Genomic DNA, 27060 nt, shown 5'->3' with positions numbered 1-27060 from the left:
GTCGGACACAACTTAGTAACTAAACCACCACTACCATCAAGCATAATGGGCTGGATGTCTTCCATATTCTGCTGCCATCGTGGGGTCTAAGTCCAGTTAATACTACTCTGGTAGCATGCCCATGAATTCATCTTTTGGAAAACTCATAAAGTTGCTTAAATACATCAACACACATCTGAGTAGGTTTCAAATCATAAACGAGAGCAGAATCTTTTTTTTTTTTGTAAAGTCTGGTTGTATTTCACACCATATGAAGAGAGGTGACTTGAATAATAAGGGACAAGGGAACAGACTATCTCCTCAAAAAGAAGCCCATAGGAGGGTAGAAGGCAGACAAAGAAAGAGCTACATAAGCAAGAGGACACAGCAGGAGAAAATACAGAGAAAGGCAGAGAAGAATGGAGGCCACACATTTGGAATCAAGGTTTCTCCAGTATCCATGCTTTTAAAATAACTGGTGTGTTCCACATTGGCTTGAGCAGGACATTTAGGAGGGGAAAAAAAGTCACAGACTTAAAGCCAATCCCCAAGAACGATTTTTAAATCTCAATCTTTTAAAAAGTAACCAAACCATGATGAAGACAAATTCATGTGGTGTCAAATATAATGTCTCTTGGAACGTCCAAAACATGAATTCATTCTGCTAGTGAGGATACCTGGAAGTTTTGAGAAGCCCAACCAATGTCACTAAAATTAAGTTTTGCCTACAATCCAATTCCTTTTAAAATTAAGTTCCTACATAGTGTGGGACTATGGATGGTCATTACTAATCACTGTGGCTGAACCAGTCTCCAAGTGCACACATTCTCACCAGGACTGACAGCGCATGACGACTGACAACATAACCAGGAGCGCCACTGCCCCCTCCCAGCCCACCCTGTTTACAGAAACCAAAGGCCTGGACCTCCCTCCTCTACACTGCCTCTCAACTATACAAATAATGCTTCTCCTGGCTTTTGCCAACTCTCTGGGCAAGTGCTATGAGGGAATGACATAATTTTTACAGCAAATTTAAGGATCTGAAGAGACATGTGGTGTGGCATTCCAAAGAAGCAGAGATAAAATATAAAACTGATTGTCATCCTTGCTTTCATAGAGTCTTGTAATACGCCAGGTATAAAATACTTTAATGAATTCTATTAGTTAAGACTGACTGATTTCTAAATTTTTCTCTTTATAAGTGGTTGGTACTTTGCACATCTGGAAAAACGAAGGGGTCTTTCAAAAATACTACCAGGAAGATGACCTATTTTCCACCAGGTTCACATCACCAGATGATGCTGGATATGGCACAACTCCAGATAAAACAGCCTTTTCTTGGTCTCGCAGTGGCTGTTTATGAGTATACAACAAGTGTTTTATACCCCTGCAAGCTCATTAGGTGGATGGCTCTTCTGGCTTCACTCTACAGTGTGTGCACTTCTAGGTGGCATGACATTCTCACCTTCTCCCACAATCCACTCCTATTTCCAAACAAATGTTTATCAGACACTATTTTACCTGAAATTAATTTTCTTTTCCACTGTAGTATCTGTTTATAAATGCATCCAACAAAAGGAAAGAACAGGTGCCTCACTTTTCCTTAACTCGCATCTGGAACCAGACAGTCATCCTCATTGTTGGAGGGTTTAGCAGACTGATTTACTCTATGGAGTCCTCCTCTGAAGTATGTGTGGGCTACCTGGAAACCATAAAGATGTTACCCACTTCCCTAATGCCCTAACACATAAGCCCCTTCTCCCTCCTACCCCCTGCCTTAACTTTTCAGTAAATACCCAAAATAAAGGCAAAATTTTCAAGTTTAAAATTGGGCAAAAACATTAGAGGGGGGAAAAAAAAAGAGGGAGCCATTTTGTAGATAAACTTCATGCTCTGCTGTTGAAAGTTAAGGTCCACAAATCAAAAAGCAGTCATTTCTACAGAGCTAGGCTTTTCCACCACTCTCTCAGTGAATCACGCTGTGGTTAGTTGAAAGTGCTGTTCACATAATAAATTAACCACCTCATTTCCTTCATCACCAAAATATACATAGCACCCCCATACAGATTTGTTTTAATAAAAGTAATAAAGCAAGCCCAGAGGTTATGGCTGTTATGACATAATCACACCTCTGAGATTTAAAAACACTCACTTGCACATCATGCCTCAAAAAGTCTTTGCAAGCACCCCCCTCCAACAAAACTTAACTACACTCATACTCTCTGGCCCCATTTATTTCAAATAAATAATGAAACAAAAGCCTTGTATACAGCAGGAGAAAATTCTCCCTTTCAATTAGACATTTGAAAAGAAAATACATCTTTTTAAATAATACTGTATAATAAACAGCTTGGACAGCCTGATCTAGATTATTAAAGAAAATATATCACCAGAGTTAACAGTGCATAAAGAAGGCGGCCAACTAGCCTACTGTGTGCATGCTCAGATGTGTCTAACTCTTTGTGACTCCATGGACTGTATGGCATACCTTCTGTCCATGGTGTTTTTCCAGGCAAGAATACTGGAGTGGGTTGACATTTTCTTCTCCAGGGGATCTTCCCAACGCAGGGATCGAACCCTTGCCTCCTGCACTGGCAGGCAGATTCTTTAGCACTGAGCCACCTGGGAAGCTCAACTAGCCTACTGACTATCTCACCTCAAACCTAAGACACTTTCTAAAGGTACTTGTTCAAAAAGAAAAACAATACATGTATTTCCTTCTATGTAAGTGAGAAACAATCTTCATTTTTATATATATCCAGGCAAATTAATTTTTCTTTTCTGTAACATTTAAAATTATGGAGAATAACCCGGAGCGGGGGCGAACTTCTCATCAATATCTTTTTTCCTCAATACAGACATTTCCCCTTAGAATGCCTTTCCACAGTCACCAAAAGAAAAGACACTGTAACAGCTGTCCACAGCATAAAAGATTTGGTGGACAAATGTGCCTGCCATGAGTGAACTCATACCATAATTTAACAAGGCCAGTTTTCCTGTCTCTGTACTGCATTACAACCACTTTGTAGGCAGTTCATTTATGATCTAAATTCTATCAAACTCACAGCCCTTTCATAGGATCATGTATTTAATGCATATTATCACTGTGATAATGAAGCCTTCCCGTGAATTTAAAATATAATCTTACTAGTAATTAATTTACCAGTGCAATTCTTAAAGCCCATGATCAACATCTACCCTCAACACACATATTTAGAGGAATGAGTTGATCAACATTCTTGAACAATATCAGATACTCAGAACATAGTTTTTAAATTCTCAGAACTGGCTCTCCTAATATTTACACATTTTATTTCTCTTCCCAATCACTATAATTATCTAGTACAATCTTATATCTGAGTTTTCAGTAATTCTTTTTAATATGAACATCATTATATTCAGACAGTAGTTTTTTCCTACTGAAAAAGAATTACATCTCAGGTTCTCTTTTTAGTATGCCAAACAATTATCTACACATAATTATATTCAAATATTCAGCAAAATAGTAATATTTACAGAATGACAGAAGTAAACACTTTTTTGCGACACTCGTATTCCACCATTTTTTGTCTATAGGCTATCCATCCACATACAAACAATGTCAGCTCTAACCAGTATACTAAAAACTTCCTTAGACCTCTGTGGAAAATAAAGATGAAATTTTAAAGAATTCCATAAGCTTACATTTTAATAGATAATTTCACTTTAAAAGAAAAAGTCTATTGCAATGAATTTCATGGCAACAAAGTTTTTTCATAAAGATATTACACTGTATTAATCAAAGAGCCTCAGAAATATTGTTGTACTAATTTAATGAAAAGAACATTCCTATGTAAGTATGCCCTCTGATCTAAGTATTATTTTCATAGAAAAAAGGATGGTCTGTGTTGTCAAGGGGGAGAAAGGAATGAAGAGATACACGCTATAAAGAAACTCTGGTTCTTTCATTCTCAGCAATCCTTTACTTTCCACAATCATTCTCACTCTAACCACATGGCTATTCTAATGCTTTTTGCTCCTAAATTCTCAAACACTTTTCCGAAAAAGAGATTCATTAGAATACTTGTAACCAGCATTTTTGGTTTACCACACAAAAATTTTAAGTGAGAGGCTATAAAAATTCAAGCTATGTTCACAACAGTTAAAAAATACAATAAATGAGCAACTATACTGATAATCTACCATTTGTTCATCCGTTCAGCAAATACTTATTGAATATCTACTGTGTACTAGGTCCTGGGAGCTGTGGATAGAGGTGGAAACACCTTGAGAGTTTACATTCCACTAGAGGAGAGACGGTAAACAAAAGAATACTGTGATTTCAGAAATCTTAAAACTTTAAGTTCTTTTTTGGGGCAAGGGTGAAGGGTATAAAACAGGAGGCTCCTACTTCACAGAGAAAATAAAACTAGTCTCTAGGCAGGGGGGCAAACTCTCCCTGTTCTGCTGTCTTCACTTCTTCCCAGACACCCGCCATCCCAGGAGGGTCTCTCTTCTGAACTCCTGTCAATTTCCTTCCTTAGTCTATTTCTTAGTTTAAGCTGTGGGTGTCATCTCAGGCACTGAGCTTCCTTTCTCTCTGACATCTTCAACTTCTCTACTCCTACCTTCTTCCTATAACATTTAAACACATTTAAATTTCGACCTCCTTTGAAAACTCTCTTCTTTAAAGAATTATATACACCTGTTTCTAAGTGCTCACCTTTCATTCAGTCCTGTCTACTTCTGATTTCTGCCTCTACCACTCCAATGAAATTATTCTTGTTATGGTCACCATCAACATTTTTAAAAAACAAAATGTGAAACACACATTTTCAACTCTTAACCTACCTTTATTCTTTTCAGTGTTTTACAGTATGAGTTTTTGCTTCTCAAATGCTCATCTCCCTTAGATACTGGCATGTCCTGATTTTCCTTCTACATTACAAATACTGTAACGTGCATTCAAAACACCTGGAAATCTTGTTAAAGTCAGATTCTGATTCAACCAATCGGGGTTAAGGCCCAAGAGACTTTTAATAGGGCCTCTTGCTACTCACTCAGATGGTAAAATGGCTGCCTACAATGCGGGAGGACCCAGGTTCGATCCCTGGGTTGGGAAGATCCCCTGGAGAAGGAAATGGCAACCCACTCCAGTATTCTTGCCTGGAAAATCCCATGGATGGAGGATCCTGTTAGGCTACAGTCCATGGGGTCGCAAAGAGTCGGACGCGACTGAGCGACTTCCACTTCTTCTTCTTCTTCTTGCTACTCAAATTGTAATTCTCAGACAAACAGCACTGATATCACCTGGGAGATTTGCAGAAACACAGAATCTCATGCTCCACCTTAGGCCGACTGAATCAGAATCTGCATTTTAATGAGACCTCATGAAGGTTTCTTTTTTTTTTTTAACTGTACAATCAAGCTTGAGAAGCATTAGAGATCAGTGGTTCGCAAGCCTTAACCATTAAAATTCCAAATTCCAGTGCCCTACCCATTGATTTTGTGATCCTGTGTGTCTGGGAGGACGTTACAAGAATATGCATTTCTAACAAGTTCTTAGATGATACCGATACTGCTGATCCAGGGGCTGTACTTTAAGAACCAATGGTTCTCAATCTGGCCTGTACATTAGAATCACCTGTGGAATTTTAAAAAGTTTGTTGATGTCTAGGGCTCACCCCAGACCAATTAAACTAAAAAATCTCTGGGGACATGGCCTAAAGGCTGGGATTTTTAAAAGCTCCCCTGCCTAATCTTAAGGTTTCTAATTTAGGTAATTTAGGAGCGTGTTGGTTGAGAGAGGTAGTGGTGAAAAGAAAATAGTACAGGATGAATGCTAGTCATATTATGTAACATTATTACAACACATTATACTATAACTCCTTAAACATCTGTTCTACCCACCTCTGCCCTGTAAATAAACACTAGAAATTATAACAGTCTACAGGTTTGTCCTAGGCCATGTCTCAAATGATCATTTCAAATAATGGAACAAAACAATATTTAATTCTTAAAATTCAGAAGAATCCAGTATTTGCGAAGTGAAAAAAAAAAATCAAAGATAGTGTTAAAACTCTGCATTAAAAGAGTATTTGATTTGGTGCAAAATCAAGAGTCTTGAAGATAAAAATTTGAAAGAATAGTATGAAAAGAAATGTAGTCTAATAGGAAAAGTATTTTTTCATTTTCACAGGAAATGAAAACAGCTTTATTTTTCTGATTATATAAATCCTCACTGTAAAATACACACACACACAAATGTATAAAGGCAGAAATTAAAACCAACTGAAAGCCAAAGTTGCTGAGATAAAACACCTTTATCATTTGACCCAGCTTTCCTGCATCTTTTTATAAAATTTCACTTATTTAACAAAAGGTTGTAGAGTATATTATAAGGGACACCATGAGCCCATCAAACAACTTAAGAAACACAATATAAACAGAGTAGAAACTCCTGTTGTACCCCTCCCAGTTCTCAATCCCCTCCCATCTCATGCCCCACTCAAGGTAACTACTACCTGGGATTCCAGTGCTTATTTCAATGTTTTTACTGTATATATTGGTATTCATAAACAGTACATAGTATTGTTTTTCATATTATAAATTTTTATATTAATCATAAACTACTAGACATATTCTGCAACTGCCTCCTCTCAATGTATTTTATGAGGTTTATCCAAGTTAATGTGGGTAGCTCTAACTGGGTCATCTTTGCTCCTATATAATATTCTACCATCTGAGTATACTACAGTTTATTTTCTTGTTTTTCTGAAGAAAGACATATTGTTTCCAAATTTTTTAGTACTATAAATAGTGCTTCAGTGAATTTCTTGTAAATGTCTTCTTGTGCACATTTAAGATAATTTTTCAATGCTATGAATATCTAGCAACAAAACTGCTAAGCTGAAGAGAAGCCCCATCTCCCACTTTACTAGCTTCCAGTTGCTCTCCAAAGAGGTTGTTATCAGTTTATACTTCTACAAATAAAGTGTAAAATTCTCAATGCTCCACATTGTTGAAAACATTCAAACTGTCAGATTAATTTTTGAAAACCTGAAAGGTTTCCCATTGAAAATCATGTTGACTAGTAGTTTGCATTTCCCTAGCTAAGAGTCGGACACGACTGAGTGACTTCACTTTCACTTTTCACTTTCATGCATTGGAGAAGGAAATGGCAACCCACTCCAGTGTTCTTGCCTGGAGAATCCCAGGGACGGGGGAGCCTTGTGGGCTGCCGTCTATGGGGTCGCAGAGAGTCGGACACGACTGCAGTGACTTAGCAGTGGCAGCAACTACTAGAGTAATAATTTTTTTCCTCTTTATTTTACGTGTGTGTCTCCACTTGTGTCAATTACCTGTTTACGTCCCTTGCCTATTTTTCTGTTGAACTGTTAAACTTTTTTTCTCTTAATTGTAGGAGATCTTTATAAATTATGGGCTCTTTATAGATTTTAAGTGATGCAAATACCTTGTCCCTGTCTGTGACTTTCTATGTATTATTTTCTGATTCAGAGATATTTTATATTCTAATACAGTAGAACTTAAAAATCTTTTTCTTTGTGGTAGTACCTTTAGTGTCCCATGTGTAATTTTTTTCAGTCATTCATGATAAACCTAGTTTTAAACTCTGTGAAAATACTTTAAAGTTTTAGAAATCCTAACAGTGATTTTTCTGCTAATGTATGAAACCAGAAGGTGAACTTCAATAGAAACTGAAATTGATCTAGTTTCACTGTCCGAGGTCAATGACAGACAACATTTAAGTAAACAAAAGATAAAGGAAATTAGATATTTCATTGTTAATAATTCAAGGCACTATTTGTAACAGGTTTCTCAAATCACACTAACACCTCACATTTCTTTTAAAGATAGTAATGGTGTTTTACTAAGGTGTGTGTATATGTACCTGGCTTATTACATCGGCAGTGATTTCTAAGAATCTAAGAAAACTATAGTTAGTATTTCAACATAGGAAGGATAATTCTTCCAGAAGTGAAAAAAACACACCCAGAAAAGAAATTTTAAAACTTTAACTAGAAAATTCTAATATATGGATTCATACTCCCAGAGAAGGTCAATTAATTACTTATTTTTGTTCAATTATAGAAACAGCTCCATTATGGTAAAAAGTAAATGAAATAGCTGAACTGCAAGACTAAATTTGAATTTCATGCATAAATACTTGGTAAATCAGAGATTCAAGCAGAGCTAGTATCCTGGGACCTAAAGTTGAGGGACAGGATTATGAAAACATTTGGCAAGGAAACTCATTTATGTGAATAATGCCTAATTTCTAGAATAATTTCCTCTTGTGTTTCTTTCACCTTTGTGTTTTATTGATTTCAAAATATTGATTTAATATTGTATAGAAGGCAAAAATCCCGGTAAAGTCATCTAAGTGGATATGCAAGGGACAGACTTTTTTTTATATACCATGTTAAAGTAACACATCATTAATGGATTAAAATGTTTTAAATGATTTGGACATATAATACAGGACAGGTGAGAATCCTTATTACCTTTTACATACCTATAGTAAAACATTTTATAATCCTTACAATATTAACTGTAAAATAATTTTTTAACAGAGTAATGCCACCACTGAAGAGTGGGTTTTTGGCGGTCTTGTTTTGTTTCTCTCCAGAACTGATCCTACAGAAGGGGTGGGGAAGTAAAGTACAAATTCCCACCTTTGAGGTTTAACCATGAAAAATTTCAGCTGGGAAGATGATTTTCCTTTTACAATGACTCCTCATTATACATAATAATGAGGAATAAAGATGGCCTGGATACAGAAAATCCACTAAGGATTTCAGAAACTCATTTTGGAAAACCATTTCACTCTCTAATAATGTCAAATGATCTAACAGAGAGGCACAAAGGAGGAAAGGGGACTGCCCTGTCTTTCCTACTTTACTGTGAATGCTCATGAACAAATACAGGTGTTAATGAGCATGAAAGTATCTAAAACACGATCCAAGGAAGAAATAAATAGCAACTAAATCCAACATATTCAAGTTCTGCTCTCTTGATACGACAAGGCCAAGCTAAACCATCATTCCCCATGTCCCACAGAACTCAAACAGAGCCAACCCAGCATCATCCTGCTCTCACCCTGGAGTGTTTTCTTGGGAGTAACACCAAGCCACTTTCCAGCAAAATCTTTAGGGGTCAGTTAGGGATATGTTGTCATTCGACCACACTGGCTGCCTCTCTCTCCAGAAATAATGACAGGCATGTGTTTTTGAAATCAGCTCTCCCCATTTTCTAAGACAAGGACTGGAGTGCTGCCTTGAGCATTTTAGCTGTTTTTAAACCAAAAGTATTTTAGTTTCTATTGAAATAATAATATTACAGCTTCTATTATTTCATGTAACTATTTAACATTCTTTCTTTGAATAGCTTTCATTTTTAAAATCGACAATGTTTGTCCAGCTACTCATAATTTAAATCAGAATAAATACAAGTATTAAACTTACACTAAAAGCACTTATAGGTCCCAACTAAAAAGAAATCCAGTCCCATTCTGGTTGTACTGGAAGCCTATTTTATCAAGGCTTAAAATTAAGTGGCCCATTGACTGGGAAATGGAAATATTTATTTTACAACACATTTTTCCTAATATGTAATCACTACAGAAAGTTAAAAAAAACATAAAAAAAAAGAGAAATATCCCTAAGCACACCAACAAAGATATAAATATCAGTCAACAGCCAGTTACTCTTTCCCTTCAGTGTAAATGCACATCTCTAATTCTAAAACACAAATTGGTTTTATTCTGTATCAACAACTTTTTTGCAATTCAAAGATATGTTAACAGCAATTTCTCATGGCATTAAGTCTGCCTGAAAAGCCTGAATTTTTAATGGTTGTATACTATTTCAACTGGTAGATGTACCATGACTCGTTTAACTCTTTTCCTATTGTAGTTGCTTCCAACATTTGTTATAATGGCAAACTTGTATGTGAATCTTAGAAACAGGTCTTATTATTGCATTAGAAGAGACTCCAAAAGAGAGAACTACCAGGTCAAAGCAATGCATAGTTTTAAAATGCACTGAGATATGTATTAACTATTTACTAGAAATAACAATTCATATAACACCTGCAGTGTTTATGAATGTTCATTTTACTGTATCTTTTTTATTTGCACAGATATTTATCACTTTATTACAACTTTACTCAATTATTAGGTTGAAATAAATATCGCTTTGTCTAATTTGGGTTTTTCTGATAGAAAAAATTTATATATATTTCATCCATATAAATGGTATGTAAAGTCTCCATAAAATTTTGTCAATGTTTTATAGGAACCAATAAATAAATGTATACAAATTATAAGAAAACACCAAATTCTAATAAAAAAATATGTAGTTATCATATGTACATATACATTTGTGGCCAATAACTTCCCTACTTCATCATTTGGCTTTAAACTGTAACACAGCAAATCCACTCTAGGTATATATTCAAGAGAAATGAAAATACACATCTTAAAAATTTGTACACAGTTTTACTATAAGTTCATTATCTCTCTAGTTACAAAGCCAGTAAGACTAGATTTGGATGGATCCACTCAACAATGCTCTCTCACCTAAGAACTGAATATCTAAAAGTAATTTCTTGCTGCCCGCTAACCAATACCTATTTAGAAGTAAAATAAAAATAAAATAGAAACTTGTACACAAATGTTCATAAAAGCCTTATTCATAAGAGCCCCAAAGTGGAATTAACCCAAATTTCCATGACCTGATAAATGGATAAACAAAATGTGGTATATATACATACAATGAGGTACTATTACCCACAAAAAGGAATGAAGTTCTGATACATGCTATAGCATGGATGAACCTTGAAAATATTATGTGAAAGGAAAGAAGCCAGTCACAAAAGACCACACACTGTATAATTACATTTGTATGACATATCCAGAATAGACAAACCAATAGAAACAGAAAATAAATTAGCAGTGGCCTAGGGCTGGGGAAGGAGGGGGTGCTGGAGAGTGACTGCTAATGGTTTCTTTCAGGGTGATGAAATGTTCAAACATTAGACAGTGGTAACAGTTTCACAACCCTATGAATATATGAAGTATCTTTGACATGTACACTTTAAGTGGATGAATTTATGTATTTATGTATGGTATATGATTATATCTCAATATTAAGTTGTTTTTAAAATGTATGTGTCACTATGCTGTATCTGTTAAAGCCCCCACCAATAATGTGAACTTGTCTCTTGCTCTAATTTTCAGAAGTGTTTAATACTGCATATTTTTTTGAAGCTATGCTATTAGCATTCTATAATGCTCAGAGCAATTATATTTTCTTGGGATACTGTTCCACAATTAATATTGAATAAACCTTTTTGACCTTGACCTTTGATCTGAAATGCATTTTGCCTTAAATTCTATTTCGTCTCATGTTGATGTTGCTGACTTTTCATTCATGTGGAATATTTTTCTCCATGTTTGAAATATCAAGGTTGCTTTTTCCTTTAGAAGTACCTCTTGCACATACAGGCTTCTCTGGTGGCTCAGTTGGTAAAGAATCTCCCTGTAACGAAGGAGACTGCGTGCAATGTGAGAGACCAGGTTTGATTTCTGGGTTGGGACGATCCCCTGGAGAAGGAAATGGCAACCCACTCCAGTATTCTTGCCTGGGAAATCCCATAGCCTGATGGTCTATAGTCCATGGGGTCGCAAGAGTCATACACACACATCTTGGTGCTATATTTTATTTGTAAATTGATTTACTATACTTTCTTATTTTCTTTCCTCTACCTTTGGTTGGAATGTCAAACTTTCTTTACTTTTTTACTCTCATGATTTATATTAAGTGTCCTATTTGTGGTTATTATTCATATATTTCAGATTATGTTTTTCTAAAAAATTAAAGAGTTAATCTATATTTGAATCTTTTTCCTGAAAAAGGTCCTAATATTCTCTCTCTTCTTTTTCTTCTACTCTCCCATGTTTAGTTGATCTGGTCCTGATAAAATATTTAAAGATGAACATTATAGTTAAAAAACTATGACTTAACAACACAAATACACTTTACCGGACATGTGTGTATTGTAAAGCTCTCTGCTGTTTCCTTACTTTGATATTGCTTCCTCAAGACATGACCTCCACTTTTTGGACCTCCAATCCCACACCCACCCTCCCACATTAGGCAGGAGTACTAGCATAAATAATTCTTTCAAAGAAGGTCTGTAACAATCAGAGAAGCTGAAACATTACAGATCCAAAACTATTTTTATTTTCCTCTCACACTGAATTGCTGGTTTGCCTGAACACAGAATTATAGGTTCAACATAAATTTTTCCTCAACTTCAAAACTTCTGCATTTCTATCTTCTATTACTTGTTTTTACCAATAATAGGGTTAATATCTACCTGATTTTTTCCTTTGTAGGTAAACTGTGTTTGTTCTCTGGAAGGTCTTAAGTCAGTTCCTCCTTATTACTAGCATTCTGAAATTTCACAGGAAGGCATCTGAGTGTAGGTCGTTTGTCAATCTTTTATTCAGTATTCAGTAGGCCTTTTTAGAAGACTTGTCTATCTTCAGTTTGGACAAATTTCATTCTATTATTTCTGGGATTATAACTCCCCTCCACTCTTGTTTATCTGAAGTTCTATTAGATGAATATAGAAGCTTTAGATAGAGAAGGAAAGGGCAAACCACTCCAGTATTCTTGCCTGGAGAATCCCATGGACAGAGGAGCCTGGCAGGCCATGGTCCCACAGGGTAGCAGAGTCGGACACGACTGAAGCGACTAAGCACAGAAGCTTTAGAAGGTGCTCTGCATTGTACGACCTTTTGTTCATGCTTCCTACCTCTTTAAGTTTAAGACCATACCCTAAAGAATCTAACTCAATTTTCTACTTCATTAATTTGCTTCTAGCTGTGTCCACTCTATTTCACCTATGTGTTGTTTTTTCTTTTTTTAAATCTTAACAATTCGATTTTAAAATTCTTAGACTGGTTTAATTTCATTCTATTCCATGTTTGTTTTAGAAATGTAATAACGTTCCCTATGTTTCCATGAATGTTAATCTGACTTATTTCAGAGTCTGTTGTCTGTTTATTGTTTCTTTGAGTATTGTTTTTTCTTAAGGTTGGAGCCTCATTTTTCTATCACAGGTTTTCCTCAAACATTTAGTGACTCTTGGCAGCAAGGTCATTTCAGGGACTCTCTGTGTCTGCCTGTGTATAATGGTTCTGTTCACTACCATGAGCTTCAAGTAAAAAATGTGGGATATGATGCCAGGTGTTATGTACATGTCAGGAGTTTGTCTTCCCAGGAAGAAATTCCTTGAGCTTCCTGACAATCAAAGGCTACCTGAGGGATCACCAAGCCTCTCTGGCCTCTCTGTTATACTCAGTGCTTTAACTGGGATTCACAGAAAAGTGAGGGAGAGGGGTCACCACAGGCCTAGCCATTCTGTATGTACCTCCTTACCTAATCCTGCAGACCTCCTCCCCACTCCTTGAATATGATTCTGGTTAGCGAACACTACTGGTCTATATATTTTGGGGGTATGGCTCCACCATGCTTTATTTTTCTGTGGATGTGACTCATCAGGCTTAGTATCTTTTAAGAATTCTTATAATTTCTATCCACTGGTGGGACCCTTTCTTGTTTTCCCAGACTATTATCAGTTGATTGACATAAGTAAGTATTTATATAGGTACAGACATATATGTACACTTTTTCTGTCCTCTTATGGAATCTGGAGTTGTGGCTATGCCAGCGGTGGTGACAATGTAGTTAAAGAATAGCACGAGCTCAGCCTACTATCTTGATCACTTTCTCAGTGTCACTGCTTGCTCGAGGGTGTATGTACTCTAGTGTTAACATGGCTATATCTCTAAATCTCAGACTCGTATATCCAACTCTGAGCTGATACCTTTTCTTGTATTTCTTACAGGCACCTCAAATTTAACATGTCCAAAACTGGATTACTCATCTTATCCTCACCAAACCTGCTCAGGCATCCTCATGACCCTTGGGGCAAATTCTTCACAACTCCTTTTCACTCACATCACCAAGTAGTCCCTACAAAATACATTTTATTTCTTTCCATTTCTACTGAGTTCCATTAACTGTGTCCCAGTCACCATTACCTTTCACCTAGAGTAGTCAGTCAACATTCAAAAATAAAAATCAAATCATGTCATTCCTCTGCTTAAAACTCTTCCATTACTTCTCACTGCTGTTGGAATGAATTCCAAAGTTTTCCCACATTAAACACCACTCTGAATCTAAATCTGGAGACAAGGTCCCTGCTATTTACTTAAAGACCTGATGCCAACAGGTTATTAGCCTCCTGGGTTATATAAGTTTGACTTTCCCTTTCCTTTGTTCCACCATCTTGTTGAGGTATTCCATAGCTTCACCTTGAATTAATATAACTTCTCTTAACTATGATGCCTGTATCATAAAACTTCTATAATAGGTATACTCTTTAGACACTAGATATTTTATCTATCTGTAACTAGATTAGTCCCTTTAGGAACCATCCTTGTTGAATCAACAAGTCCAGTTAAAGTTTTGGATGCCTCTTGGTTTAACTTACTATAAAATGGGAAAACTCCAGTTAAGTCCCATATATGACAGGTTAGTCCAGGCTGTGATAGTGTGAGCCTGGGTAAAAATCCTAACTATTCTTGGACATGGCTTCTACTCCTGTCAAATGAGGAGGGTAGGGTTGGATATCTCAAAGGTCTCTCTCTTCCATTTCTAGTGGTCACAGATCCTATGATGTAATATAGTATTTCCTTAGAGAAAGTACAGTACCTATCACTCAAATTTCATGAAAATTATACACAGGGTAATATTCTCCTTCAGGCCTAAGTAGAACTATCATCAGAGAGAAAATAATTCAACTTGAGGTTTCTGGAGACCACTTAAACCAATATGGATTCATTTCACCCAGATTTAGTGTTGCCCTCAATTGCCTAAGGAATACAACCTCAAGAACTGAAAATACAATAGCAACCACAATAAGCACTCAGTTCAGTTCAGTCGCTCAGTCGAGTCCGACTCTTTGCGACCCCAGGAACTGCAGCACGCCAGGCCTCCCTGTCCATCACCCACTCCTGGAGGTGACTCAAACTCATGTCCATCGAGTCAGTGACGCCATGCAGCCATCTCATCCTCTGTCGTCCCCTTCTCCTCCTGCCCCCAGTAAGCACTATTACTACTATTATTGCTACTACTACACAGTAACAAAAATGAAAGCTTTTAACTCATACTGGGAAATGACAAAAACAAACTATAATAATCTAATAGGAATGAAAAACAGGAAAAAAAAAATAAGTACCAGAGGCTTCTTCTGGAAAGATCAATAAAGATCAATAGCTCATGTGGGTTTACCAAAAGAGCCAACATACTCCGCTTTATCCACATCCCCTCCACTTTTATAAAAACATTAAAAGGAGAGGCTCTTCAGACTTGCATCTAACATTTTAATAGTGTCTAAACTGATTATAACTAATTCTAACTCTTGATCAAAATCATAAACACCAGAATAAAAAACTCACTCCTTCCTGAGTAATTCATAATACCTAACTATCATTCTACAAACTGTAAAACCGTTGAAAATGGGAACTTATTCCCACTGACAATTACTATACCAAGGTTTGAGTACTGCTCTCTTTATTGATAGATTTCATAAATTAAATGATCCACATTGCTTTACCTGATACATTCCAACTCCAATGTGCTTTGGCTCGATTTTCACTAGCTCAGCTAATGGATCTTGTACACGCCTTGCTATGGAAACTGAAAAAACAGAATCAGAAAACAAGTACGGCTTAATGTGAAAAGCAGTATCCAGATAATTGCTATTTTAGTTTCTTATAATACAAGCAGTTATCCCTCTTTATTCTTCCCCCCAAAAGACCAACAGTTTAACCAAGTTTCAAAGTTTGTTCCCCCCATACAAAAAGTGAATGCAAAACTTCAGAATTGATTATGTCATCAAAACTCCTAGGCATTCCTAAGCTCAAATGCATTGAAAGGGTTATATGACAAGTAAAACAGTTGCTGTATTTACACAATTACCTGTTCATTCGTTAAACACAGTATGCAAGGACACCTCACAATTTAAAGAACAAGTAGATATTTGTTTTACTTTTAAATAACCCTGCATTACTATAAACATGATACACATCTTTGCATTAAATATGTTTATTAAGACTATATCTTGATAATGATGACTAAATGATAGAATCATATCTTACTGCAATCAGAGATCAAGTTAGCTGGCTAGTGAATATACTTGTATTGCCTTGAATATGACTGCAAGATAAGTCTGGGAAGTGATCTGCATGCTAACTGCTTGCTCCTAACACAAGCACAGTCCTAATTACATCCCTTTCTGGACCATCACATTGCATTTTTAAAAGACTAGAGAGTTAACTTCAAATATTGCTTAAGTCATGATTTTTATTTCGTCATCATTTATTATCACCTTTTTTTAAACAAAATCTATAACTAGCTTATAAAACAAATTTAGTTGGAAAAAAGAAATTTAATATGTATCTTCAGTTCAGTTCAGCTGCTCAGTCGTGTCCGACTCTTTGCAACCCCATGTACTGCAGCACACCAGGTTTCCCTGTCCATCACCAATTCCGGGAGCTTGCTCAAACTCATGTCCATCACATAAGTGATGCCATCCAACCATCTCATCCTCTGTCGTCCCCTTCTCCTCCTGCCCCCAATCCTTCCCAGCATTATGGTCTTTTCCAATGAGTCAGCTCTTCACATAGGGTGGCCAAAGTATTGGAGTTTCAGCTTCAGCATCAGTCCTTCCAATGAAAATTTAGGACTGATTTCCTTTAGGATGGACTGGTTTGATCTCTTTGTAGTCTAAGGGACTCTCAAGAGTCTTCTCCAACACCACAGTTCAAGAGCATTGATTCTTCATCAATATGAATCTTAAGGATAATTAAGGCAACTCTTTTTTTTCCCCAAGTAGCATAGATGCATTGAGTGTTTACATATGAACAGGATTCATTTTCTAAACACATGAAAGTTAGTCAATGTCACCTACTCATATAGAAGGTTGGATGAAATATAAATTCATTAAGTGAAAATATTAAGGTCGTTAAAGGAAATTCCATGGCTGCTTTTGTGTTAAACTGTTCAAGGACTAGTAAAAGAAGCCACCTCTCAGAAGTGACTATCAGACTCTTCTGATGTGTGCCACCTCTCATCAGAGATAAGACCCACTGTAAACATCAGGTTCACTGCTCAGTCATTCAAGTCTTTTTCACATCTTTTACTAATATTGCTAACAGATAGTGACAATGGCAACTTGCAAAACAAGCTTAGAAAGCAATAAGCTGGCATCTTATAATCTGCCTATTTCTCCCACAGAAGAGATGGGAATTTCAAGGCCTTCACATACACCTTTCTTATCAAATTTCACATAAAGTTAATTAGTACAAGCATGGACGTATAAGTGGTTTCTTCTAATTACCGCATTTATAGTTACACATTGAAACATATGCCACCAGAGACATAGGTGGTATCCTCTAAAAACAAAAAAGTCAGCCCTCCACAGCTGTAAGTTTCACATTCACAGATTTTCCTATGGCTCAAAAATGTTTGAAAAAAAATTCCATATCAAGTTCCAAAAAGTAAAACTTGAATTTTCCGCATTCAGCAACAATTTACATTGGACTTACAATTGTTTACATAACATTTACATTGTATTAGGTAGGACAAGTAATCTAGAGATGTTTTAAAGTATATTGGAGGATGTGCATAGATTATATGTAAATATTACACTATTTTATATAAAGGACAAGAGCATCCTTGTATTTTGGTACCTGAGAGGGGTTCCTGAAACGAATCTCCTAAGGCTACCAAGGGATAAATGTATTATTTCTTTATTCTAGCCTTTATATATATAATACAATAAGAATGATTTTCAAACAAATACATACGTTGCCAAAATACTTTCAGATTAAAGAAACAACAATTAACTCACAACAGTAAACCAAGCTAAGGTAACAGGCATCAGAACACATGCTGCACAGGAAGGCAATATTAGAAACTCAATAAAAGTATATCAATACATAAACCTCTCAAATCTACACCTTCAGGAAAACGCACATTATGAAAACCTGAAACTCAGAAAGTGGTTACAGCATTTTATATAATTTGTTAAGTGCGAGTAGACCCCATATTTTAACATTTCTGAGATACATAAAAGGATTTTCAACTATTTTCTACTGGATTCCCTTCCAACAGTTCACTGCCAGTGTATCATTTGTTCATCCAAATATTGCTAAATATTAGCAACGATGGATTGAAAATGATGGTTTCTAGATGACGTTAATTCTACAATAAGTCCCAAGGGCTTCTGGAGTTACAGTGTACCCAGTAAAACAACTCTTGACAAAGATCTAATATTTCTAGAATTGGCATTTCACTTTCAGATGCTGTTCATTCTATGAAGTATAAAAACCAAATATGGAAGAGACAGAGGCAGGAGGAGAAAGACAGATGAATACTGTTTAAAGTAGATTTTGAAAAGCAGTATGCTCAAGCTTTGAAGAGAAGATGGAGCTGTTTTTCTGCTGGCAGGATAACCGAGAGAAACGTTATGCAACAAACAGTAATAATGATCAGGCTAACAACAGATTTCTAAGAGTAAGAGACAGATAAGCAGTTCAGGCAAAAGGAGGCTAGTAGATTGCTGATTAAGGAAATGAAGACAGAGTAAGAGTCATGGCCCCAAACTTGCGGCACACGCACATTTTGAGCTAGAAAGGAAAAGGATGAAATGGTGACAGAAGCAGAGGAGGGATGGTGAGGAAAGTACAGTAAAAGGAGTAAAAAAGACTTATGGAACATGTTGAACACAGAGTCACCCTACATCCCTGAGTCTTTACTTCTAGGTACATACTCAAAAGAAATGAAAATATCTGTCCAAATAAAATCTTGTACATGGAGGTTCACAGCAGCATTACTCATTGTAGTAGAAAAGGTGAAAACAACCCAAATATTCAACAACTGATAAATGGATGAAAAAAAAGTGGCATACACCAGTATGGTGGTAAATTATTTGGCAATAAAAAGGAATGGGGGTACTGATAACATGCTACAGCATGGGTAAACTTTGAAAACACTATACTAAGTGAAGAAGCCAGTCGGTCACAAAAGACCTCACATTGTAATGACTCCATTTCTATGACATATCCAGAATAGACAAATCTATACAGACAGAAAGAAGGTCAGTGTTTTCCAGTGATTGGGACAAAGAGAGGAAGGGGAACAAATTGCTAATTGGTATGGGGTTTCTATGTGGGGCAATGAAAATGCTCTAAAATTGGATACTGGCAATAGTTATAAAACTGACTATACTAAAAAATGATGACAAACACTTAAAAGGGTTAATTGTGTGCTATGTAAACTGTATTTCAATGAAGTTGTTATGTATTTTTAAAATGCAGACTGCCCAAATGTATGGCAAATATTACCTATTTTTTCCCACATATGATGCCAGTGCTTCTCTGTATCATTGCTACTATTCACCACTGTTCAGGAAATTCTAGTTAACACAATTGGAAAAGAAAAGAAAGAAGACACGATTACTGAAAAGACAGAAATTAGATCACTTATTATTATTTGCAGATGATGACTGTCTTCTTAGAAAACCCAACTAAGTCAACCGAAAAAAATATCAGAACTAATAAGATTTCAATCAGTCGGCTGATTTCAAGACACCCACAAAAACTGATACTCCATCATATGCCATCACCAACCAATAAGAAAACATCATGAAGGAGAACCCATTCACTGTCTGTGTGTATGTGTGTGTGTACTGCGTGTAAGAAAAATACAATGTGCATAACCTGTGGAAGGGAGCCCAGACTGAGCGAAGATTACCATCCTAAAAGGTAAGCGACCAGAGCTGCAGCCATGCGCAGTACCACTAAAAGCAGCATTCCCCCTCACTTATAAGGTGTCTTATATACAAAGGATAAAAGGGATTATACTGCTTTTGGTCTTTAGATCCATGAAACACCTAGAATCTTAAAAGCTTCCAGAGCAAATAAATGTATTGCTCAAAAGACTATACTAAACTGTGCTGTCTTTAAAATTTTTCTTTATTCTGTTACCCGAGACTACAAAGTGGAAATTTTTCAAAGCCAAAACTCACTTCATTTTCGTACTTCTCCTTGCCATCAGACAGCAACAGAGGAAGACAGGTTAATCCCCATGCTGTCTTATTTCATTCAAGAACTCCAAATTAGAATTTTTTCACTAAAAAAGCTGATTAAAACGTAATTGCAATGCTGTTAATGCACATCTTGATCCTCTAATCAGTAATTACATTTTTCAATAAGGAGCTGACAAATCTGTTGACCTAATATAAATATCTGTAATCTTGATTGCAGCACTTGTGGTGACCTGACTAGTATAAGCTTTAAAAAATTCATAGATGGTATACCTAAAAAGGGTGAAATTATTTTATGTAAATATACCCTTAAATGAGTGAAGTATCTTTTCTCTAAGGACATCAAGCTTTTTCTTTATTTTCCTTCCTTCTACATAGTCTCTATTTCTTCATGTAGTACATATACCCCACCCTCTGCCTCATATTTTGGCATCTGTCTTTAACAGTATACATTCTCCTTACATGTTAAGTGAACGACGACTTTCCATCACAGGCAGGGTACTAAAACCCTGACTCTAAGTGTTTTGCTCAAAGGTGAGGTTTGTCATTTGTGGGCTTCACTACAAGGTAGTTTGGCCATTTCTCTGTGAAATCTCCGATCTCGGTTTCTATATGTATTTTCTCTTGTGTTGGTTAGAATCCCCTAATTTCCTCCATGGAGGTTTTAGTCTTCTCTAAGGTAATCTTAAAGCTCAACATTCAGAAAACTAAGATCATGGCATCTAGTCCCATCACCTCATGGCAAATAGATGGGGAAACAGTGGAAACAGCAGCTGACTTTATTTTTGGGGGGCTCCAAAATCACTGCAGATGGTGACTGCAGCCATGAAATTAAAAGACACTTACTCCTTGGAAGGAAAGTTATGACCAACCTAGATAGCATATTTAAAAGCAGAGACATTGCCGACAAAGGTCCGTCTAGTTAAGGCTATGGTTTTTCCAGTAGTCACGTATGGATGTGAGAGTTGTAAAGAAAGCTGAGCGCTGAAGAATTGATGCTTTTGAACTGTGGTGTTGGAGAAGACTCTTGAGAGTCCCTTGGACTGCAAGGAAATCCAACCAGTCCATCCTAAAGGAGATCAGTCCTGAGTGTTCATTGGAAGGACTGATGTTGAAGCTGAAACTCCAATACTTTGGCTACCCGATGTGAAGAGCTGACTCATTTGAAAAGACCCTGATACTTCAATTTTCCAGTCTTCTGCAAAAGTGGAAGGAGAGTTACTCAGCTTTGTGGACTAGGTCTAATTCATTTTTTTTTTTTCTTTTTTTTTTTTTTTTTAATTTTTTTATTAGTTGGAGGCTAATTACTTCACAACATTTCAGTGGGTTTTGTCATACATTGATATGAATCAGCCATAGATTTACACTTATTCCCCATCCCGATCCCCCCTCCCATCTCCCTCTCCACCCGATTCCTCTGGGTCTTCCCAGTGTACCAGGCCCAAGCACTTGTCTCATGCATTTTTTTTTTTTTACTGATGTGAAATTCACAGAACATAAACTTAACCATTTTAAGGTGTAACTTTCAGTGGTATTTAGTACACTTACAATATTGTGCAAACCACCACCTCTATCAAGTTCCAAAACATTTTCATCACCCCCACAGGAAACCCCGAACACATTAAGCTGTCCCTCTTCACTGTCCCCTCTTCCCAGTCCCTGGCAACCACCATCCAGCTCTCTGTGTCTGCGGGTTTGCCTATTATGGACATTTCATATATATATGAATATATATATATATAAATCATACAATATGTAACCATTTGTGCTCAGATTCTTTTGCTTAGCATGTTTTCAAGGCTCATCAATGTCATAGCATGTATTGTTTGTTACCTCATTCCTTATTACTGAAAATATTACTTCATCATATGGACAGACCACATTTTATCGATTCACCTGCTGACGGAGATTCAGCTACTGGACCAATGCCAGTTTTCAGCTATAGTAAATAGTGCTGCTATGAGCATTTGTGTACAAGTGTTTGCTGAGTACCTGTTTTCAATTTTTTGAGTATATACCTGGAAATGGGATTGCTGGGTTATATGGTATTCTATGCTTAACTTGATCTCATTGTTTTTTTAAAGAGACTTTTAATCCATCTTCTTATTTTAGACCCATTCTCAGCCCTCCCAAGATACTTCTAACAGTGCTTGGTGTATTCCCTAAGTCCTCAGGGTTTCTGTGATCTATTTCAGGTTAGTTCTGTTTTCAAAAATGCTGTCTCAGTATTTCAATTTCTCAAGCTGACTAGATCTCAACTGATTTCCAGCTTCAAAACTATTGTTGCTATTTTCTCTTCCCCATTCTCCTTGTCCTAGTAGTTTATGCCTTCATTCTATCAAGTTACTGTCATTTTAATGAGATTTCAGAAGAGAGTGAAGGATATTTAAACTTCATTTTAAATCAGAAATAAACATTTTAATACCAACTATCTACCATTCTACTCATCCAATTTAAATCCTGTCCATATAATGAATTTATTATGAGGGGAATGTAAGCATATATAAGGATAACTTCTGTTTTCAATAAGCTGATAAACTGATCAAAAAGATATAGTAAGATAAAGGTCATTTTCTTACATATGTTTAACACTTGTAAGAATGTTGAGGTTCTCTTATATTTGATACAGTAAACTTATGGAGGGTTGAAAGGTAAAATCCACACCCGTAGGTAGATCTCAAATGAAGTGTAAAGTCATCCCCAGCATCAATCACTAGGAAAGAGAAAGACTCCCAGTCAGAAAACAGGAATTGAAAAAGAAGTGGGGCCCTAGAAAGTCAAGAGTGGAGACTCTCAGTTTCAACATTTGATTCTAGGACCAGACACCATGAAGACTCAAAATGTCTAGGTAGGTGTTTTGAGTTGATATGGATCAAACATAGTCATTGCCAATATGAAAACAAGCTAAGACAAAGAAAGAAGGCACATCAGCAGTGAATCACAAACTGAAGACACAGCTAGGTTTTGAAATCAGAGTAATTAAGACCATATACCAATTATCTTTTTTATTATTTCCTATTTTCATAGAGTCTTGTTAGAGCATTATAATTTTGTTCCCTTATAATACTGTGGCAGTTATGTATCCACACAGGCCAGCAGTGGAAAGGAAACAGCAGCAAAGGGGAAGTTTGAGGGACTGCCACCGCCTATATAACATTTTTATCAAATGCCCTGTTAGATGACTATCTTTCAGTGCCAACTTGGGAGGGAGGCTCTGAATTTTACTTTTTGTAAAGTATTCCTGTACTTTATAAGTTAATACACAAATATTATGTACACACTTACTTGGCCATATGGCCTCTTTAAGCCTTGGTTTCCTCATCTGTAAAGGGGGAGTAATAAATGACTCAGGGCAATTGTGAGGATTAAATAAAATAATCCTGGTAATGTATTTACCACAATGTTTCACATATATTAAGTGCTTAAAAAAGATTAGTGTTAGTAGCTCCCACTGTGATTACCCTAGCTCTTCTTCCTCTTAATATTTTATTACTATTTATATAAGGCAAGTATCACAAGAGAACATGGCAAGGAGGAAGGGACCCCACTGAGCTGGTGTGACAGGGAAAAGTTTCACTGAAGAAGCAATAACTGACTACAATATTGTAAAGTAATTAGCCTCCAACTAATAAAAATTAAAAAAAAAAAAAGAAGCAAGAATTTGAGCTGGGATCTGAGTTTGAAGAGATGATCATTGTAGACAGGTGACTGTCACAGAATGAACAACTGAAGGGAAACTACAAAGTCTTTTGGATTACAAAAGAAGTCTTTAACTTTAGATTAATGCAAAAATTTTCTAATACCTATCTCCAGGTACATATTTCAAGAACAGTCAATGAAATTGGATGAGAATCTTTAAGGGTAAAAAATTAAACAAGAAGTCTATTTCCTCTAATTTGGCATTTCCTAAAACTGGGGAGTTAAAGTATACAAACTAGTAAATACAAAATAAACAACAAAGATATATTGTACAGCATTGGGAATTATAACCAATGCTATCTTGTTAGATTATCTTGTAAGAACTTTTAATGGAGTATAATCTGTAAAAATACTGAATCACAATGCTGTACACCTAACAAATATAATACTGTAAATAAATGATACTTTGATTAAAAAATAATAAATCAGTAAACACACACACACAAGTCCTTTCTAATAAAGCAGTCTAAATATCCACTTATTACATAGAAAAATGCTCTGACCAGATCTATATTTTGCTTGTGATTCCAATTACTTTAATTAGATGTCTCAAAATATCTTAATACTTCATACACAAGATTTAAACTATTCCACAACACAGAAATCAGAGCAATTTTATACAACTAAAATAAAATTAGGCTGATTGAAACAATACACTAATGGAAATTCATATTAGCAAAACAAGAGAAACTGGTCATTCAGCAAATATTTTGCAACAGACTGAAAGTCTGTGCCTGCTTATGCATTTGCACTTTAAATATTTTTATGTTAATACATTACTTTTCTCCAACAAAAAGCTGTAATAGTAATATTTCATAATAATAATGAGAGCTGAGAGTGTTTTATTGTACTATTACCTCTCCAGCATTTAATTTTACTAATAATGTTTCAGGCTAATTTTTCACCATACTGTGCAGTGTTCCTTAAAAGCAGTTTTCTTCCACCTCTTTTCCATAATTCCCAGTATTATGCCAATCAAACACTTCCTCTCTAACATGCCCGTAATACAGCTTCTAAAATTTCTTAGATATTTAAATATTTTGCTTGCTACAAATTTAAGTCCAAAATGCTAAAATCACACACTTCAGTGATGGTCCATAATTTCTTACCTGCACTTCTCAAATTAGGGTCCAGTCCTGGCATCTCTTTGTTAGCTTCAGGGCTGACACTGTAGACTGATGCTCCTGCTTCATTGACGATACTGAGAAGAAAGAAGAGGGGAATATCATTTGCCAAACTTTCTGCCTGCCCAAGAAAGTAAACGAACGAGAGCAGGTATTATAAGAGAACTGAAGGGCAAAGCACTCTCTTTATATTTCAATGAGATCTATACTATTTGATTATTCATTAACGTAAGTGATTAAGCAATGTTTGTTTTCTTCACATAGGAAATACACAGGCTTAAATCCATAATGAATTCATTCAGTTGTTTTCTGTCAGTAGTAATAAGAGAGAGTTTATGAATGAACACAATGGATACTCCTCTATGAGGCCAACAAAATTTTCAGAATACTTAGCTTCTCTTGTGCTTATAATCTATTATAGACTGACATTTATGACTCTTGTCTGAATTAATCATTCTAAAGCATCTTGGAACGCACAGACATGTATGTGGATACACACAAAAACTATTTCTATAAATGCCGCCCTGTTGTTGTTTAGTCACTAAGTCACGTCTGCCTCTTTCGTGGCTCCATGGACTGCAGCTCGCCATGCTCCTCCATCCATGGGATTTCCCATGCAAGATACTGGAGTTGGTTGCCATTTCCTTCTACAGAGGATCTTACCGGCCCATAGATCGAACCTACATCTCCTGCTTGGCAGGCAGATTCTTTACCACTGAGCCACCTGGGAGGCCTTCACCATTATTATTACTTGGTTATAATTAACAACAACAATGTGAAAAGGAGGAAGATCAGTCACCCCGCTTCTTTTCAGGAGGGTTTCAAAGCATCCTTTCAGTAAACTTGAAACATATCACTTTAGGCAGGTTTTAAACCATTTCTTGTTTCTTTAATCAAGCCATCAGACAACCTCTTTCTTTCTTCTCTGGCTCCATGTACTTTACAAACCACACTGGCAGCACTCTCTTACAGATGACAGCTGTACAGAGGTTGACATTTGTACAGTTTATCTAACATTTTAAAATCATGGGCTTTCTTAATGATATAATATGTGAAAAAATCATCTACTTAAAGTATTTACAATCCCTTTGGTTCTCTACCATGCGACTATCTAGGTGTCAATATTGAAAAGAAGAAACATGGTGGTGCTCAATTTTTTATCTACTCTTAGAAACCGCTCCCTTTCTTGCTCTTCAGCAGTTACTTCATTATGAGACAAGTTGAGCAGATAACTTCTAACATATTGCTCCACTGTAACCAGTCAACACTGATAAGTAAAATGTGAAACAGTTAGTTTGCTACTCCAAAGAGTTCTTTGCAGAACTCCTAATTGTACTTTGATGATTATAAGCCACTGAGACTTGAGAGGATTACTTGGGGCAACAAGAAGATTTATATATTTTTTGCAAACAAGATCTATTATTCCAAATTTCCTAACAGGGAAAATGAACACTCTTCAATTGGAAAGCGAGGCTGCTCATCTTGTTCCTCATCAAACCCTCATCAACATACAGTAAGAAGTGCGTATTATATACAAAGCACAAAGCCAACCCCTTTATGAAACTGAGGATAAGTAAGAATATTCAGCCACCAGCCATGGAAAATTTAGTTTCAAACACAAATGAACACTCAGCCTAACAAAGTGCTTTTCCAAAAAAGAAAAAAACCCAGAGTATCCGTGAAGTGCAGGCAGGACCAATTATTAAGAGAAAAGAGTATTTTAAAAAATCTTACCACAAATTTATATTCTGTCATTGCCAGAAGCCTCCAAAATTACCACTGTTTGAGCAAAGGGAACTTAAACGGTAAATAAAAATTCCAATTAACTGTGGGCTTTAGCAATTGGGTACCTGAGAATTTTCTGGGTGATTCACTGTCTCTTGGAAGTTATAATTCTCAAAAGACTGAGGGAAACTGTTGCAAAGAAAAACACTCAGATAATAAATATTCCTCCAAATACCATACTGCCACTTCTTTTAAACAGAGGAATACAAAACAGATGTGACATGCTGCACCCAAAGATTTTAGATTAACATTAATATTAAATCAATACAAAATGTAGTAAATTTCATAT

The 27060-nt window shown here is 36.1% G+C and overlaps 1 protein-coding gene across 3 annotated transcripts in view; it reads right to left on the bottom strand.

Moving 5' to 3' along the window:
* SRBD1 (S1 RNA binding domain 1) overlaps window positions 1–27060 on the bottom strand; it is a 228280-nt gene that overhangs the window by 72876 nt on the left and 128344 nt on the right. For all 3 annotated transcript variants that reach the window (XM_043918107.1, XM_043918108.1, XM_043918109.1), the window contains exons 15-16: window positions 24972–25063; window positions 15670–15752 (exon numbers count right to left, since the gene is read on the bottom strand). In XM_043918107.1, the coding sequence (XP_043774042.1) occupies window positions 15670–15752; window positions 24972–25063 (175 nt within the window). The remainder of the gene's footprint in view (window positions 1–15669; window positions 15753–24971; window positions 25064–27060) is intronic.

Source organism: Cervus elaphus, chromosome 11 (assembly GCF_910594005.1).
Source record: "Cervus elaphus chromosome 11, mCerEla1.1, whole genome shotgun sequence".
NCBI lineage: Eukaryota > Metazoa > Chordata > Mammalia > Artiodactyla > Cervidae > Cervus > Cervus elaphus.
Note: the sequence above shows the minus strand (reverse complement) of the source record. Positions and strands in the feature narration are given on the sequence as shown.